The sequence below is a fragment of the Canis lupus genome, chromosome 7 (genome assembly GCF_003254725.2).
Source record: "Canis lupus dingo isolate Sandy chromosome 7, ASM325472v2, whole genome shotgun sequence".
Classification (NCBI taxonomy): domain Eukaryota; kingdom Metazoa; phylum Chordata; class Mammalia; order Carnivora; family Canidae; genus Canis; species Canis lupus.
Genome location: NC_064249.1, coordinates 69,365,065 through 69,380,929, shown reverse-complemented (window position 1 = coordinate 69,380,929; position 15,865 = coordinate 69,365,065). Strand labels below are relative to the sequence as shown.

The window sequence follows — 15,865 nt, the reverse complement described above, 5'->3', positions numbered from 1 at the left end:
CCGGACATGGGACTCGATCCCAGATTGTCAGGATCACACCCTGGGCCGAAGGCGGTGCCAAACTGCTGAGCCACTGGGGCTGCCCTCTTAAGTCTCTCTTCTTATGAGAACATTTAATCCCATCATGGAGGTCCCACCCTCTTGACCTCATCTAAACCCGATTACCTCCCAAAGGCTCCACCCCCAAATACCATCACTTTGAGGCTTCAATATATGAATTTGAGGAAGAGACACAAACAGTCCATCACAATACGTAACCTTTTTAAGCCCTAATTTTATTATCTTTAAAAATAGAAATAATATTTACTGATTCATAAGGTGGTTCTGAGATAATGCATGTGTATATGCTTAAGAATTTGGTATATGGTGGGGCACATGGATGGCTCAGTTGGTAAGCATCTTACTCTTGATTACGGCGCAGGTCATGATCTCAGGATCCTGAGATGGAGCTCTCGCTCTGCTTGAGATTCTCTCTCTCTGCATTTCCTCTTCCTATGCCTTTAAAAAGAATTAAGAATTTGGTACATACTAAGTTCTCAAAAAATTAGATGCTGGTACTGTGATGATTAACATATTTCAGGGATGTGCCAGAAGTGCTTTTGGTATTTGTTGAAAGTCTCTACTCAGTAAATATTTTCAGTTCTAAGAATCAGTTAATGATTTGATTTGTGCTTGTGAGCCTGAAGATAGGGATGCTGCTCTGTGAACATCCTTCAGTTCCACATTGTTTTTTCTGTATAGGCATCTTTATGTCCTTCTGCTTTCTGATTATGTATGTATTCTTATTCTGTCTTTGCTTTTTTTCTGAATTTTCATCTGTCTCTTTCTGCGTCCCTCTGTCTTGTTCTCGGTCCCTGTCTGTTCTTGAATTTATTTTCTCTTCTGTTTTTTTTTCTCACCACTGACTATAATGAATAATTTACAGTGTATATTATTTTGCTATATTTTTAAATCTTTGTTTTATTTCAAACGGTATTGTCTTCAGTGAGGTGTATCCTCGACATGTGACTGGGTTACTTGATTATCTTTCTGCCCCTGTCCTGCTTTCCCAGGTGTTGAACCGGACAGGTATCAGAGGCCTGAATTTGTTCTTGGCTTTATTATGGGTAGTGCTGGGGTGGACATGTAGGAGTGAAGTTTTGTGGTGCTAGATAATGCTTTAAAAAGAAGTTGTTTAGGGATGCCTGGGTGGCTCAGCGGTTGAGCATCTGCCTCTGACTCAGGGTGTGATCCCGGAGTCCCTGGATTGAGTTCCGCATCGGGCTCCTCTCAGGGAGCCTGCTTCTCCCTCTGCCTAGGTCTCTGCCTCTCTCTCTGTGTCCCTCATTAATTAAAAAAAAAAAAAAAAAAAAAAAAAAAAAGGCTGTTTAATGTTATCATACATAAAACAATTAGCTGCTTTTCCTCCAAACCTAACCATGAGGGAGCCCTGTCCCCCAGGTTAGAATGCCCCTCATTGTGGAAGTATGCCCCTCATTCCCAGGTTAGTGAATGTTACAGCAGCAGGACTCCCTTTACTTTGGTTTTCCCAGCCTTCATAATATAAACAGAATTATTTTATATCTGCTAAGAGGAAACCAATCATTTGATAACCTATATTTTTCTACATTTAGCAACTGGCATGTACACAATAGGCTTTCTTGTATAACAGCATATCTTTTAACCATGGTAATTAAAATAATTTTGAATAGATAATAGTTATACTTAATTATGGATCTTATTAAAGCCTCTAGTTGATGTAAGCTCATTACATGATTAGTTTATGAGACTTGTTTTATGGCTGAATTGGAGATGCTTGAAGTTACCATTTTTTGGTTTCTTTTAAGAAAAGAATATGTGTAATTATAAGTTATGGTTTTTAAAAATTTGTAATAAAACTCTTTAATTGCTACCAGTCTGTCAAGCAGTAATACAAAGATTGGCTATATTTGTTGTGCTGATTAACATACATGCTGTAACAAGCCAAAAGCATGTTGTGAACATATATTACTAAAAGAATATGAACGTAATACATGCAACAACCTGGATGAATCTCCATAGCAATATAAGTGGGAAAAGGCAATCACAAAAGATTATATACCATATGATTCCATTTGTATAACTTTCTTAAAAATGACAAAAGTAACAGAAATGAAGAACCAATAAGTGATTACCAGGGATTAAGGAGAGAGTGATGGAAGTGGCTGGGTGTGGCTTAAAAAGTCCAGTAGGATAAATCTTTGTGATGATGGAAATGTTTTGCATTTTAACTGAATCAGTGTTGATATCCTGATTGTGATATTGCACTAGAATTTTGCGAGGTGTTGCCATTGGGGGAAGTTGGTTTAAAGGATACATGGGATCTCTTTCTATTATTTCTTAAAACTACATGCATGGGAGTCTGCAGTCACTGCAAAATAAAAAGTTAATTTTTAAAAATGAGTTGTAATATGAATATTCTGATGAAACAATATTTCCTCCCTACACATTTCTTTTTTTCCCTTATTATTGATGGTTCACTTGATCATGATTCCTTTATTCACTGAAGAAATCATTATTGAACACTTGCTTAATTTAGCCTTATAAAATGAATTACTCTAGGGCAGCCCAGGTGGCTCAGCGGTTCAGTGCCACCTTCAGCCCAGGGCCTGATCCTAGAGCCCCTGGATCGAGTCCCACGTTGGGCTCCCTGCATGGAGCCTGCTTCTCCCTCTGCCTGTTTCTCTGCCCCTCTCTCTCTCTCTGTGTCTCTCATGAATAAATAAATAAAATCTTAAAAAAAAAAAAAGAATTACTCTAAAACCAAAATCACACCAACTTGTAACTGTTTTGTAAAGGATACTACCTCATTTAGTAGTAAGGTTTGCTGCTAGTTTACATCCTCAAAGTCATCTCTTCTGTAGATACATTTTGAGGCCACGATAACATTAGCTTTAAAATATTCAAAAGTTTTTTTCTAGGTTAAAATTATTGTGGCTGTGCTTAATGGTGTAAAACGGATAGGTCTTGATGACATGTTCATCTCTGTATAAGAGGAGAAAAAATGTTGAGTGGAATCTGGGTACTGCCAGCAGGCACTCACTCATCTTTAAGGAGATGGGGGAATTTCTCTGGAGGCAGATGTCCTGGAAGGCCCCAGAGTTTTCCTGATGAAGTAACATTCTTTCTCTCAGTTTGGCTTTGGACTTCTGACAACACAGAATATGATGAATATGAGCTCTTTTCTGAGTTACTTTTCTGAGCATGTGACTTTGAGCTTAAGGTTCCTGAAAAACTGAGTTTAAAGAGACAACCGTACTTGTGATGAATGACCTGGGGAATAATCTGTCTGTTCTCTGAGTAAAAGTTGGCTTCTGGATTAGCCAGAGCTGTGGAGGATCTCTTGTTTGGTCTTTGTCCCTCCTGTCCCCAGGAGAATGACTTGCTGAATTGTGCTTTGACATAATACTAAGGGTATCAGTGTCTGGTGAATGAAATATGGTGTGGTATTTGATAACTGGAGATAAGATTTTACAACCTTAAGATTGGAGAAGACCTGTTTTTTTTTCTAATTAGTAAAAGAGTTGAGAGATTCAAGGAGACTTCCCCACTAATCCTCAACACATACTATATGGTGGGCTCCCCAACTTGTTGGTCAGGTAAAAAAAAAAAAAACAAAAAAACAAAAAAACAGTCCTGGCTATAGCCACATGACTGTGGGGCACAGAGGAAGTGTTTCCTCTTGTCCCTCAGCCCTGGTCAGGTGCACACTCCTGTCTTTCTTTGACCCTTTCAAAGGAGGAGTTCTTCATAGCCTAGTGGTTCTGATTTTGACTAGTTAATTATGGTTGAGCCTTTTTTGTGCTTTATAGAACATGAAAATGTTCCAGTGAGTTGTGTTCAAGTATTGAGGGAATTTTTGATAAAAGTAATGTTATAGGGATCCCTGGGTGGCGCAGCGGTTTGGCGCCTGCCTTTGGCCCAGGGCGCGATCCTGGAGACCCGGGATCGAATCCCACATCGGGCTCCCGGTGCATGGAGCCTGCTTCTCCCTCTGCCTGTGTCTCTGCCTCTCTCTCTCTCTCTGTGACGATCATAAATAAATAAAGATTAAAAAAAATTTATAAAAAAAAAAAAAAAAAGTAATGTTATAAATAGGTTAGGCTAATCTACCTCACCCAGGGTTTTTTTTTTTTTCCCCCCACCCAGGGTTTATTTAACCTAACCCGTCTCTGAACCATATTCTATTAATAGTTTCATAGAAAAATGCATTTCACTTATTTGTCTTCAGTAGAAACAGCCTGTTCTCCGATTTCTTCTGGAGGTGGTCATTGGTCATTTTTTCTGCTTGGCTGCTGTGGTCAAGGTGAATGCAGTTGCCCCACGTTCCCAGGGCTCTTGGGCAAGAGGGCAGTGGTGGTAGTCTGTGTTCTTTGGTGGTTCTGTGCAGATTCTAAACTTTAGGGGGAAATTTCCCATACTGGCAGCTGGCAGGATCCGTGATGATGGAAAAGTAAAAGGAACTTACGCATGTGTGAGGGCCCTGGCTGGGACAGCCTCTCAAGATACAAAAGAGGACCACATCTGATTTTGTTCTTTGCATAGAAATGTGTAAAAACAGTGGTAGCGTGAGACTAATTGGTTCGAAATCAGCAAGGTTAATAATAATATGTAATATGATAAATGTGCAATATACTTTCAAGTATTAGTGTTTTTTCTCTGTCATTAGATTCACATTCATTGTTACTATCTTACCTAATTTTTTTTTCTTGTCGTTATAGTTTCAAACCATGAATTATGTAGGACAGCTGGCTGGGCAGGTGATTGTCACTGTGAAGGAACTCTACAAGGGCATTAACCAAGCCACTTTGTCTGGGTGCATCGATGTCATTGTGGTGCGGCAGCAGGATGGCACCTATCAGTGTTCACCTTTCCACGTTCGGTTTGGGAAGCTGGGGGTCCTGAGATCCAAAGAGAAAGTGGTAAGTGCAGAGGACAACTTGTTCTCAAGGAGGGTGAAAGATTACATAATAAAATAATAAATTGTTCTTTTGTGCTCTCTGGGCTTTTTTTGGGTGGAAGGGGAGGTGCCCTGTATGATGTTGAAGGTAATGGTCTGAGAAGTCAACCTTTATGTATTGTTTTGAAATTGCTGCTGAATATAAGCCTTACTATAGAAAGTCTCTCCAAGAGGGAGAAAGGCTGAAAATTATCTTGATAATCTTATCTGTTGCAACTCAGAAGAACAAAATAGAGAAACTGAGATTATAAATGGGAAAGGTTAGATGTCTTTAGAAAATTTCTTTACCTTATACAGCACTTTAAAGTATTTAGGGCAGTGCCTTTGTACCATTTGTGAATGGAATAGACTGATGTAATCAGGAATACATTACATTTATTTAAACAAAATTAATGCCAAATTTGTTTTGACAAAGCTGTTAAATCTTATTTGTATCTAAATTTTGTTAGTGATACCAGGACTTGTCTCTGTATCTTACTAAATGCAAACCTACAGGCCATAGGCTTATTGGCTTTTATTTACTATGGGGAAAATTCATTCAGAAAGAAAATAATTTGTGTTGGTTTGCCTTTTTCCTACATCCTCTCTCCTTCAAGTAATGCAGCAATGGGAAGACTTGTTAATGTATTTGCTGTCAGTCGAATTAGAATTCTGAGCTGGGGATCCCTAGGTGGCACAGCGGTTTAGCACCTGCCTTTGGCCCAGGGCGTGATCCTGGAGACCCGGGATCCAATCCCACGTCGGGCTCCCGGTGCATGGAGCCTGCTTCTCCCTCGCCTATGTCTCTGTCTCTGTCTCTCTCTCTCTCTGTGACTATCATAAATAAATAAAAAATAAATAAATAAATAGAATTCTGAGCTGGTATAATAAAACCTTGCGGGTACATAGTAGTAGTTTTCTTTCTACTCCTACCCCACATGATCTACCTGAACAATATAGGGAGATTTTGTCAGGATTTTAAAGCACGATGAAAGATCCACACCATATTGGAGCATAGAACTATATGTTAGAGGACCACTGGCATAAGTTGGAAACATCTATTTTCAGATTTTGGCTATTTTACATAGGCAATCTTATTCTTTAAAATAGAAGTTTCTCTCTATTTTAATTAAACTTAGGTTATTTGCGAATGGAAGAAAATGTTCATGAATTTTCACACAGCTAGTTATCCTCCCCGCTGCCAAAACACATCTTTTTCTTTTAGGTGTTATAAATCAGTTTTCCACTGGAGAGCCACGTTGCCAGGTGGCAGGGTTTGTGAGGTCTGGCCTGTGTTCAGTCACCCTTTGGAAACCAAAACCAGTTGCAGTTCTTTTAGTAACTTGGAAACATTCCATTGCAAAAGAGTGTTCAGCCACAGGTTAGCTTCTTGGAATTTTTTATTTCTTGCCAGTAACACTAACCTGTAGTACTTTCAGACTTTATATGCTCTAGGAGAATCTGTACCAGACTGTTTATGCACTGAAACTTGCCATGAGCTGTGCAAAGATTGATTCATAAAATGGCTGATATGGCACTTTTGTTTTTCTGTGATCTGAGTTTTTTTGATCAGCAGATTAGTTAAGTCTTCTGGCCTTTCAGAATGGAATCTGCAGGCTAACGTATATGTGAGCATTTGTGTATCTGTAAATAGTATCTGGACAGACAAACCTCTTTCTACATGATTTTTGCCTCTAATTAAGAGGTACAGTGTCTGTACAAGGCTGCCCAAATGATTGGGTTAAATGCCTTATCAAACTCTTGGATTTTAGAGATGTCTGGGTGGCCCAGAAGTTGAGTGTCTGCCTTGGCTCAAATCGTGCTCCCAGGGTCCTGGGATCGAGTCCCACATTGGGCTCCCTACAGGGAGCCTGCTCCCTCAGCCTATGTCTCTGCATCTCTTTCTGTGTCTCTCATGAATAAACAAATTTTAAAAACCAAAAACCTTGGATTTTAATAGGAATCTATCCATAAGACATGGGAAAAGAGAAAATTACTTCTTGGCAATAGTATCCCAGAAATCCAAAAGGATATATTTGGGAGGAAATTTGGCTATTTAACCAAAACACAGCTTTCCTATGACAGTAAAACTGAAACCTTGTCTCCCTTGAGATACTCAGGCAATTTGGATTAAATCTTATTTTAGGTCAGTTTGGATTACGGCAAGCTATTCATTGATTTTAAACTAAGACCCCGATTATGGTGACACCTATGAAGTGGTAGACTTGGACTTGGAATCATAATCACCTTAAAGCCTCTGGTTAGGGAGTTAAGAATATACTAATTTTCCCACTGCCATTGATCTGTTCTATCAAATAGGACACAATATTCCCAGTATACTTCGTAACTCAGGAATTGAATTTCAGAAGGTAAACCTGCAGTTGATACTTTTTAAATATTAATTTTGTTGATTTAACACAAAACTAATGATTTACTTACTTACTGAAGTTAAATAACCCAGTGTATTAGACAGGAAGTTTCCACTGTAGGTGACAAAAGTCCACCTTGCAATTAGCTTAAGCAAAAAAGGGAATTTATTGGCTTGCATAACTAAAGTCTAGGAGCATTTGAAGTTATCAGGGCTTTATTTAGAATCTGAGGGTGTTACCAGAACTCTTATTCCTCCCACCTCTCAGCCCTCCCTCCCTTTGTGTGTGTGTGTGTGTGCGCGCGCACACACGCGCATACGCTCTCTGATGCAAGATGCCACAATACCTGCAGACTTACTTCCCAGGAACTCAGCAACCTAGTAGAGACCCGTTTCTTCCTACAGAAGTGTCAGTCTTTAGCCTCCCTGTCAGACTTGGGTCACATATATCTTGCAGAGCAGTCACTATAGCTGGGGTGGAATATACTGATTGGCTTGGCTTAGACAGCAGCCCAGCCTCCTTACTGTGAAGCCTCACCTGAAACAGATGGTCTGAAATAGAGGATGACTAGATTCCCAGAGAACTCCCCTTACCTGAAGAATGGCATGCCAGAACGGGCCTGCTACAGCCAGTATTGTTTTTCTTTTCTTTTTGAAATTTTATTTATTTTAGAGAGAGAGCACTGGCAGAGGGAGAGACAGAGGGGGAGAGACCATCTCAGACTGACTCCCCACTGAGCATGGAGCCCAAAGTGGGGCCCCATTCCAGGACCCTGAGATCATGATGTAAGCTGAAATCAAGAGTTGGCAACTTAACCTCTTAAGCCACCCAGGCACTCCTACAAGCCAGTAATTCTAAAAAGTAAATCAATTCTGTTTCAACATCTCAGTCATATATGTTGAACAACTTTAAGCTACAGGGTAGGAAATATGACTATATAGATGAGAGTATTGTTTTAGATACCAAGTTACAAGGAGTAGTACATCAAAATGAGTATGCCAGATTTCCACTGCTGTCGTCTTTTTGTCTGTGATCCTATCCAGGGTCTCTCATTGCTTTCACCTATATTCTCTAACCATTCTGTCTTTACTTACAACCTTGATTTTTGAAGAGTACAGAAGAATACAGATAGTTATTATGTAGATTATCCCTCAGTTTGTCTGATGTTTTTTCATTTGGGGAAGAATAACAGAGTGATAGTATGCCCTTCTCAGTGCATCATCTCAGGAAACCAGTCATGGTGCCATGTCTGATTACTGGTGACGTTAACAACGTTGGTCCCTACGTCGATAGTGTGTGCTGGGATTCTCCACTATGAATTTCTTTGTGGGAAGAAATTTGGGAGACTTGCACCCGGTTTTCTATCATACTTCCACCCAAGAATTTTACCATACACTGATGAATCAGCAGGCAACAATTATTACTGGGGTGTTTGCTAAATTATTATTACTGTGGTGTTTACCAAATCATTTTCTGTTTCCATCCTTCCTAGTGCATTTATTAATTGAAATACTACTGTATCAAAAAGTTTTCCTTCTCTCTTGTTTATTCAATTATTTAAATCAGTATGAACTTCTGAATGTTAATTTTACTCTGTGAGTTATAATCTGTTATTATCATTATTTAGTTGCTCACATTGTCCTGGGTTTGGTTCTTCAAATTGAGTTTTTTGAAATGCTCTTGTCATTTTTTAAGCAGTTCCTTATTTTTTGACACCATAAGCTATTCCAGAAGAATCTACTTTACCTGTAGTTATATTGTTTCTCTGAGGAATGGTGGTTCCTCTTAATAGAGAATACTATCTAGAAACAAAGAATCTAGTCACTAGATGTGCTCATTATTAATTAAGGTGTCATTGCTCCTAGGACTTGTCATTGGGCAGAGCTGGAAAAATCTACAAACAGAGATATACACACCTTCATCTGTAAAAATCATGAGTTCCCACTGATTCCAATTTATCACCAGAAGGTTCCTCTTCATCTCCTTATTCGTACCTTATTTCTCTGACAATGAGAAACATGCCTCTTGTTATCTACAATATGTTTACTTATTAAGTCCTAGAATACACATAAAATAGTTTCAGAACTGCTAACCCTTACCTCTGATTTGTTTAAAAAAATTACTACAGGATTGGTTTGTACTTCTTTTTGTCTTTAGACTTAGAATATTTAGTCAAAATACCATTTTCCACTTAGATTAGTTTTCTTCCTTATCCTTCAGTGTGGTTATATTCCTTACCCTTCAGTGTGGTTATATATATATAGGATTTTTATAACAAGTATTTCAACAACATATGTCAACTAATGACCTCCAATGACCTGATGTGACCCAACACTCAGTGTCAGAAGGGATAATTGGTCCTCACTGGGAAAAACCCAACAGACCATGCAGTTGTTCTCACCATAGGGGCCTTGCAAAGCTAAGTACACTTAGATTGTGGACTGCTCTATTTATATCTATATTAGATTTTTCTGTATTTTAGTTTTTATGTCCCCTGAACCAGTCTTAACTGGAGTTTACAAGTTTATCTGTAAGAGTTTTGAAAGTTGGGGACCGCCTAGGTAGCTCAGTTAGTTAAGCATTTACCTTCGGCTCAGGTCATAATCTCAGAGTCCTGGGATTGAGCCTCATGTCAGGTTCCATGCTCAGCAAGGAGTATGTTTCTCCCTCTGACTCTCCCCTGCTCATCCTTGAGTGCTTTTGTGTATTCTCTCTTTCTCATACAAAAAAAAAAAAAAAAATTCTAAAAAAAGTTTGGAAGTTAATATTCATTTATTATAAAGTATTTAAAGATATTCACAATCTACAGATGAATAAATTACATTATTTTTAAGTGATAAGTAGTTAATATTCTATATAAACAGTTCTTTGCATGGTAGTACAAATCATTGACATGACTGAGCAAGCTGAAACCATGCAAAGCAAACTTAATAATTGAGAAAAATTAGGGTGTTTCTATGATTTTTACAAACCTTTAAACATTTCTGTCGGTTATAAATATATAAGAATGAAAAATAGTAAAATGATGTTTACTATGTCACAATTTAAAACATTAGAAACTTGGAGAACTAAAGTGTCGTATTTCTTTATAAAATAACTTACCAAGATTAGTTGGTTTGAACAATGTTTATCTTCTTAATGTAAAACTTAAGATATGGAACAAGCATCTTTTCTTTGTTTTGGCAGATTATCATATAGTTTGGATCAGCTTTCAGGTTTTCCTCTTTGGAACATTTGATGTCATGAAGTATATCTGAGAGTTCCTTCAATGTGAAGTTTTTTTCCTGTATCACTTCCTCTAAGCCATCTTCATCCTTTTGTCACAGCCACTTTCCTCCTTTGTGTGGATAAGCTAACTTTTACTACATTCTCTGGTTGTACATTTTGAGACTTTCCAATGGTAGCAGGGTCACCATTCCTAAGTCAGCTATTCTATTTTACTTCTAGTAATATTACTTTTCATTAGGTTGCACTTTGATCTTGGCTAGTTTCCTCTTAATTATCCATTTTTATAAAATGTCACATGGGTTTTTCAGTGGGAGACAAGAAGACAACTAGAACTATAAGCTTTGCTGTCTGTGTCTGAATCAAATAACATATATGCTTTGACTAGTCACCAATAGAACCAACAGACTTTGAAAAGTGATATGATAGATTACCGATCATGATGGGCATCTGTTTTTATTTAGTGATTTGTAGACAAAAGAGCAGGCAGTGAAGTTTGTACTTTCTGCAGTTACAGAAAGTTACAGTTAACATACCACAGTAACTGAAATGTGTAAGTTTTTCTGAGCCATGCCAGGTAAGGCCTGTCTGTGCTAGAACTCTGAAAGTGCTCAAATGCTTATTGATAATATTTCCCCTATTTTATGCCATTTGGGAAATTAAGTAAAACATTTTATGTTCTAAAAATAGATGATAAGACATTTTCTTTCGATACCCTGTTAATCCATCCCCTTCCTGCCCCAGGGTCTGGTTAGTTCTTTAGGGTAGGATGGTATTTAGGGCGAGTAGCAGTGTTTTCTCTGGGACTGTCAGTCTAGGAACCTCAGTACTAAGTTTGGCTTGAGAACCCAGAATTTTGGTTTGGTTTAGCTTCAATGAAAGTTTTAATACTAAATCACACTTTATTTGTCCTCTTAGATTGATATAGAAATCAATGGCGATGCAGTGGATCTTCACATGAAATTGGGTGACAATGGGGAAGCTTTCTTTGTGGAGGAGACTGAAGAGGAATATGTAAGTCTAGTGGGTTACATCCACTTTGCAGATTGTATTCAGGCCTCCAGGACCTGTCCCAAAACAGAAATAATGTTCAGCAGTTTTCATGGTTACAGAGATGATTGTTGCAGGTTAAACAAGTTTTAGTTTTAGACTGAAGTGCTAAGTTGTCAGAAAGGAGCTAGAGGAGTGAGGAACTTTTCTTCACACCAAGTGTCAGGGTACAGAGAGCATGTAGAAGACCTTTGCACTTGCTCTTTTTCTGTATTTAGTGAGCTTTCTTATTTAGTATTTATTAGAGTTTACACCTTGACTTGAATACTCTCAGTTCCACCTAAATAATGAAGGTGTATCTCTACAGGCTGTGTATTTGTACATGTGACCTTTAAACTTGGAAAACGTATTTACCATTTTGTTTAGGGATGTTGGATCTCTAACCTTGAATAGTCTTGTGAGTTAGTTTATTATGGTCTCAAAAGATTTGAATTAATTGGCCTATATCTTTTTAAATGATTATTACATGTTTGGCTTCTTTCGGTTAAAGAGCAGTTTGTTTACCCACCCCCATCTACTGATGTGAATGGTGGTAAACAGTTCTTAATGGAGTTAACGTGGATCTTAGAAGAGGCTTCGTTACAGCTTTTAGCACAAAGATTAAAATCTTAGCAAAAATGACAGCCTTCAAGTTATTAAGGATACAGGATTACTTTTGGGGGTTTTGAAGATGGAACTGCTCGTTGGATGTCATAAAATTCACAAAGAAAAAAATGTCACAAAAAAATAGCAGAATGAGATCCTTCATCATTTTTAATTTAGAGAGAAGCCAACAATTTATATGTCAATATGTAGAGCAGCATTACAAAATTTGATTATGAAAGGGAACCTTTCCAGACCAGTATTTTTTCCAGTACCTTAATTACTTGTTTTTATATTACCTTGTTTGTGTTTACTTGGCCTGAGCAAAGTTTTACCTGGATAGAGACTGAAGCAAAAGGCAGAATGAAACAGTAAATGAGTTATCACAAGAATAAATATTTTTGATGTGTTTTGATCTGTTCCTTAAAATCGTGTATTTCAGAGCAGTGATTGATTAGGTTTTATATAAACAAGTGAGAGGACTGGGTTATTGATCATTTGTTATCTGGTTCTCGTGGTTAGTTCTGATGATTCCATTTATAACTATACTTAGCAAGGTTAACTTGAAGAGTGTCAACTTTCTAGCCTCTTTTTTCTATTCATGTATCATCAAATTGTTCACATTCTCTTTAGAATAGTGTACTTCTCCTTAAAATGAAAAAAAGTTAATTCACCAACAGCATTGAAATTACTACTCGATGTCATGTACTATTGAATATAACATGCCCCCACCCTCTAGGAGTTTATAGTTTTTTTTTTTTTTTTAATCAAAATAACCTACAAGAGTTTATAGTTTAAAGGGAATAGACATTACCAAAACTCATCTGGCTTCCATTTATTTACATTTTTATTTCTCTTAAACTTTGCTCATCTAAACTGTATATTGTCAGCATCCTTTTCAAGCCAGTAGTTCTAGATCTATCCCTGTCCTTTTGGTAGTTGCCCAGTCATCCATAGTATGAAGGCACCATCTAATGGTTTAACCATCTAATGCTTACAGAGATTTAGGTTGTTTCATCCGCCCACCCCACACATTACAAACAGGGCTATAACAGAACTAGGAAACACCACCAGAGACCACATAACTTTTAAGAAGCACCAGTAAACTTTATTTATAACAAGGACCATTGAATTAAAAGGCCCCAAAAGTCAGAGACCACAGCCCCTCACTTGGGTGCCGTGGGGGCATGCTGAATAATATCCTATTGTCACAGTTTCTCTGTAAGTATATATTGCTGGTGAACGTAAATTTTGCTTGGATAAACAAAATTTTGGCTTTGGTGTAATATGTCTACCAAAGCCAAATTCAAAAGCTTGATTTAGAACAATTATGGAAACTCACTCATTTTCAGGATTATGTAAAAACTTTCGAAAATTTTAAGTTATTTGAGGTTAATTTATACCTCTATTACATATCTTCCATTTCCCCATGATACAAAGGGATGAAGTCAGTGACTAAGAAGTTAATTTTCTGAACACCAAATGATCATTTATTTATTTGATATTAAACTACAAGTTTAATTACTTAATTTATTTTTAAAGATATATTTATTAATTAGTGTGTGTGCACACACAAGCTAGCGGCATGGAACAGAGAAAGAGGGAGGGAGAATCTCAAGCACAGTCCCTGCTGATCATAGAGCCCAGTGTGGATTTCGATCCCAGGATGCTGAGATCATAACCTGAGCTGAAATCAAGAGCGGGATGCTTAGCCGACTGAGCCACCCAGGCATCCCATGAGTTTGGGTCTTATTTTCGTCATTTGAATTCCTAAAAGTCTGTCTGTCTTAAATACATTGCAATTTTAAAATCCACTAATTTCATTTGTTAACAGACTATTGTCTATTTTACTCACCTTCCTCCACCCTCATTTAATTTAGCAAACACAGATTTTACCATAGATTCTCACTTCACTTACCTGTCCTGCTGCCCCCATCTGATGGGATGTTCCAGATCCCTGCCTTCTTATTTCCCTGTTACTACTGTTCTTCGTAAGTTCTTGACAGAATGCTTTGTATTGCCTCTGTAGAATGCTGCTGCCGCTTTGAACTTCCCTTTACAGAGAGTTTACTTGGCTGTGCTTTAATTACAGTTGTTGTGGGTTTGTGCTAATTTGGTATATCGATTCCTTCAAATACATTCAGTTAGATGGACCAAACGAACTATTTGTGTGTACCAGGGTAAAGGCCTATTCAGAGTAGACTGGGCAGTGCCATAGTTCAGTATAAGACACTCTTCTTACTTAGGGACTGTGTATTCTTTCTGCCACTGTGAATTTAGATACACAAAGAGTTCATTATTGTTTTTGGTTCTTTGTCCACTTGTTGTGGACTTTTCTTTTTCCATGTTCTCTTTAAGGAAAAACTTCCTGCCTACCTTGCCACCTCACCAATTCCTACTGAAGACCAGTTCTTTAAAGATATGGATGCTCCTTTGGTGAAATCTGGTGGAAATGAAAGACCATCTCAGAGTTCAGATATCTCACACATCTTGGAAACAGAAACAGTTTTCACTTCAAGTTCTGTGAAAAAGAAAAAACGAAGGAGAAAGAAATGCAAACAGGATAGTAAGAAGGAAGACCAAAATGCTTCCCCTGCCTCCCCTGCTGCAGAGGATACTGTGGATGTGGAAATGAGCTCTGATGATGACAAGGCGGCCCAGTCAGCAAGGTAGGGCTCTTTGTGCAAGTGCGGGGCATCTGTGTGTGCTTTATGCAGGAGCTTGGGCAGAGCTCAGGTATGGCAAGTTGCTGTTTCTTCCATGGATCCTCAGGGTGAAGTTTGGATTTGTTTTTCCCCAGGTCAGTTTATTGTGGAATCAGTGCAAGAGGCATTTTCCTTTCTCTTTTCTGCTATTCTATAAAATTTGCCATCAGACATCCTGCTGTGGTATAAAATGTCACTTGGAGCAGACCAGCAGTGCATATCTTTCTATCCAGTAGGTTTCCAAAAGCCAAATGAATTACAGGTCACAAAGAAGATCTGAATTAGTGACTTGGCCCTGGGGCTCCCTTAAGTGTATATCTCCACTCGGTGGGGTCCTGGTCTTGGTATCTCACCTATTTCTGAGAAGTTTAGAGTTATTTTGAGTTTATCACAAAAATGTTCCTAGTAAGTTGAAGAGGAATGGAGGCTTTTTGTCATTAAGTGAGAAATCTTGATTACTTCTTATTTACCAGCTCAGTAGAAGAACTTGAAAATATATGGCAGTTTTCAAGTCAGCAGTGCCTAAGGTTTAAAAGGTATAAGTTGGGGCTAAAACATATATTTTTTTGTTCAAGATTTTGATTTTTAAAAGGTTAACTTAGACCTGTTCAGTGGTTGCTCTGGCATTGGAAGAGGATCATGTGTGTGTCGGCAGGGTGGTTTACTTTATTGATGAGCATTGGACAAGAAGTTGCTGCCCACAAGTGACCCTAAAGTTCTACTTGCAGTTCTTCCAAGATCCACCAGAAAGGACCTGAAGTAACTCTTTGCCTTCAAAGTTTAATGACATGTATCCTTTATTATAACACAGTTGAACAAAGTTTAGAATTCTGGAACAATCTGCAGCTTCAATTTAGGAAGTTAAAATATTTCTAAAACATATTCAATTGCCTACTAAATGCACAAGAATCATTATTCTAAAGGAATTTTATAAATGAGTGTTGTAAGTGAATGCATCACAAAAATATTAGTGCATG

General features: G+C 37.9%; 1 protein-coding gene across 6 annotated transcripts in view; it reads left to right on the top strand.

Moving 5' to 3' along the window:
- The window catches only part of LPIN2 (lipin 2), an 81,431-nt gene that overhangs the window by 39,755 nt on the left and 25,811 nt on the right, over positions 1-15,865 (top strand). For all 6 annotated transcript variants that reach the window (XM_049111837.1, XM_049111833.1, XM_049111835.1 and 3 more), the window contains 3 exons: positions 4,740-4,940; positions 11,470-11,565; positions 14,542-14,852. In XM_049111837.1, coding sequence (XP_048967794.1) covers positions 4,749-4,940; positions 11,470-11,565; positions 14,542-14,852 — 599 coding nt within the window. In that variant the 5' untranslated portion in view covers positions 4,740-4,748. The remainder of the gene's footprint in view (positions 1-4,739; positions 4,941-11,469; positions 11,566-14,541; positions 14,853-15,865) is intronic.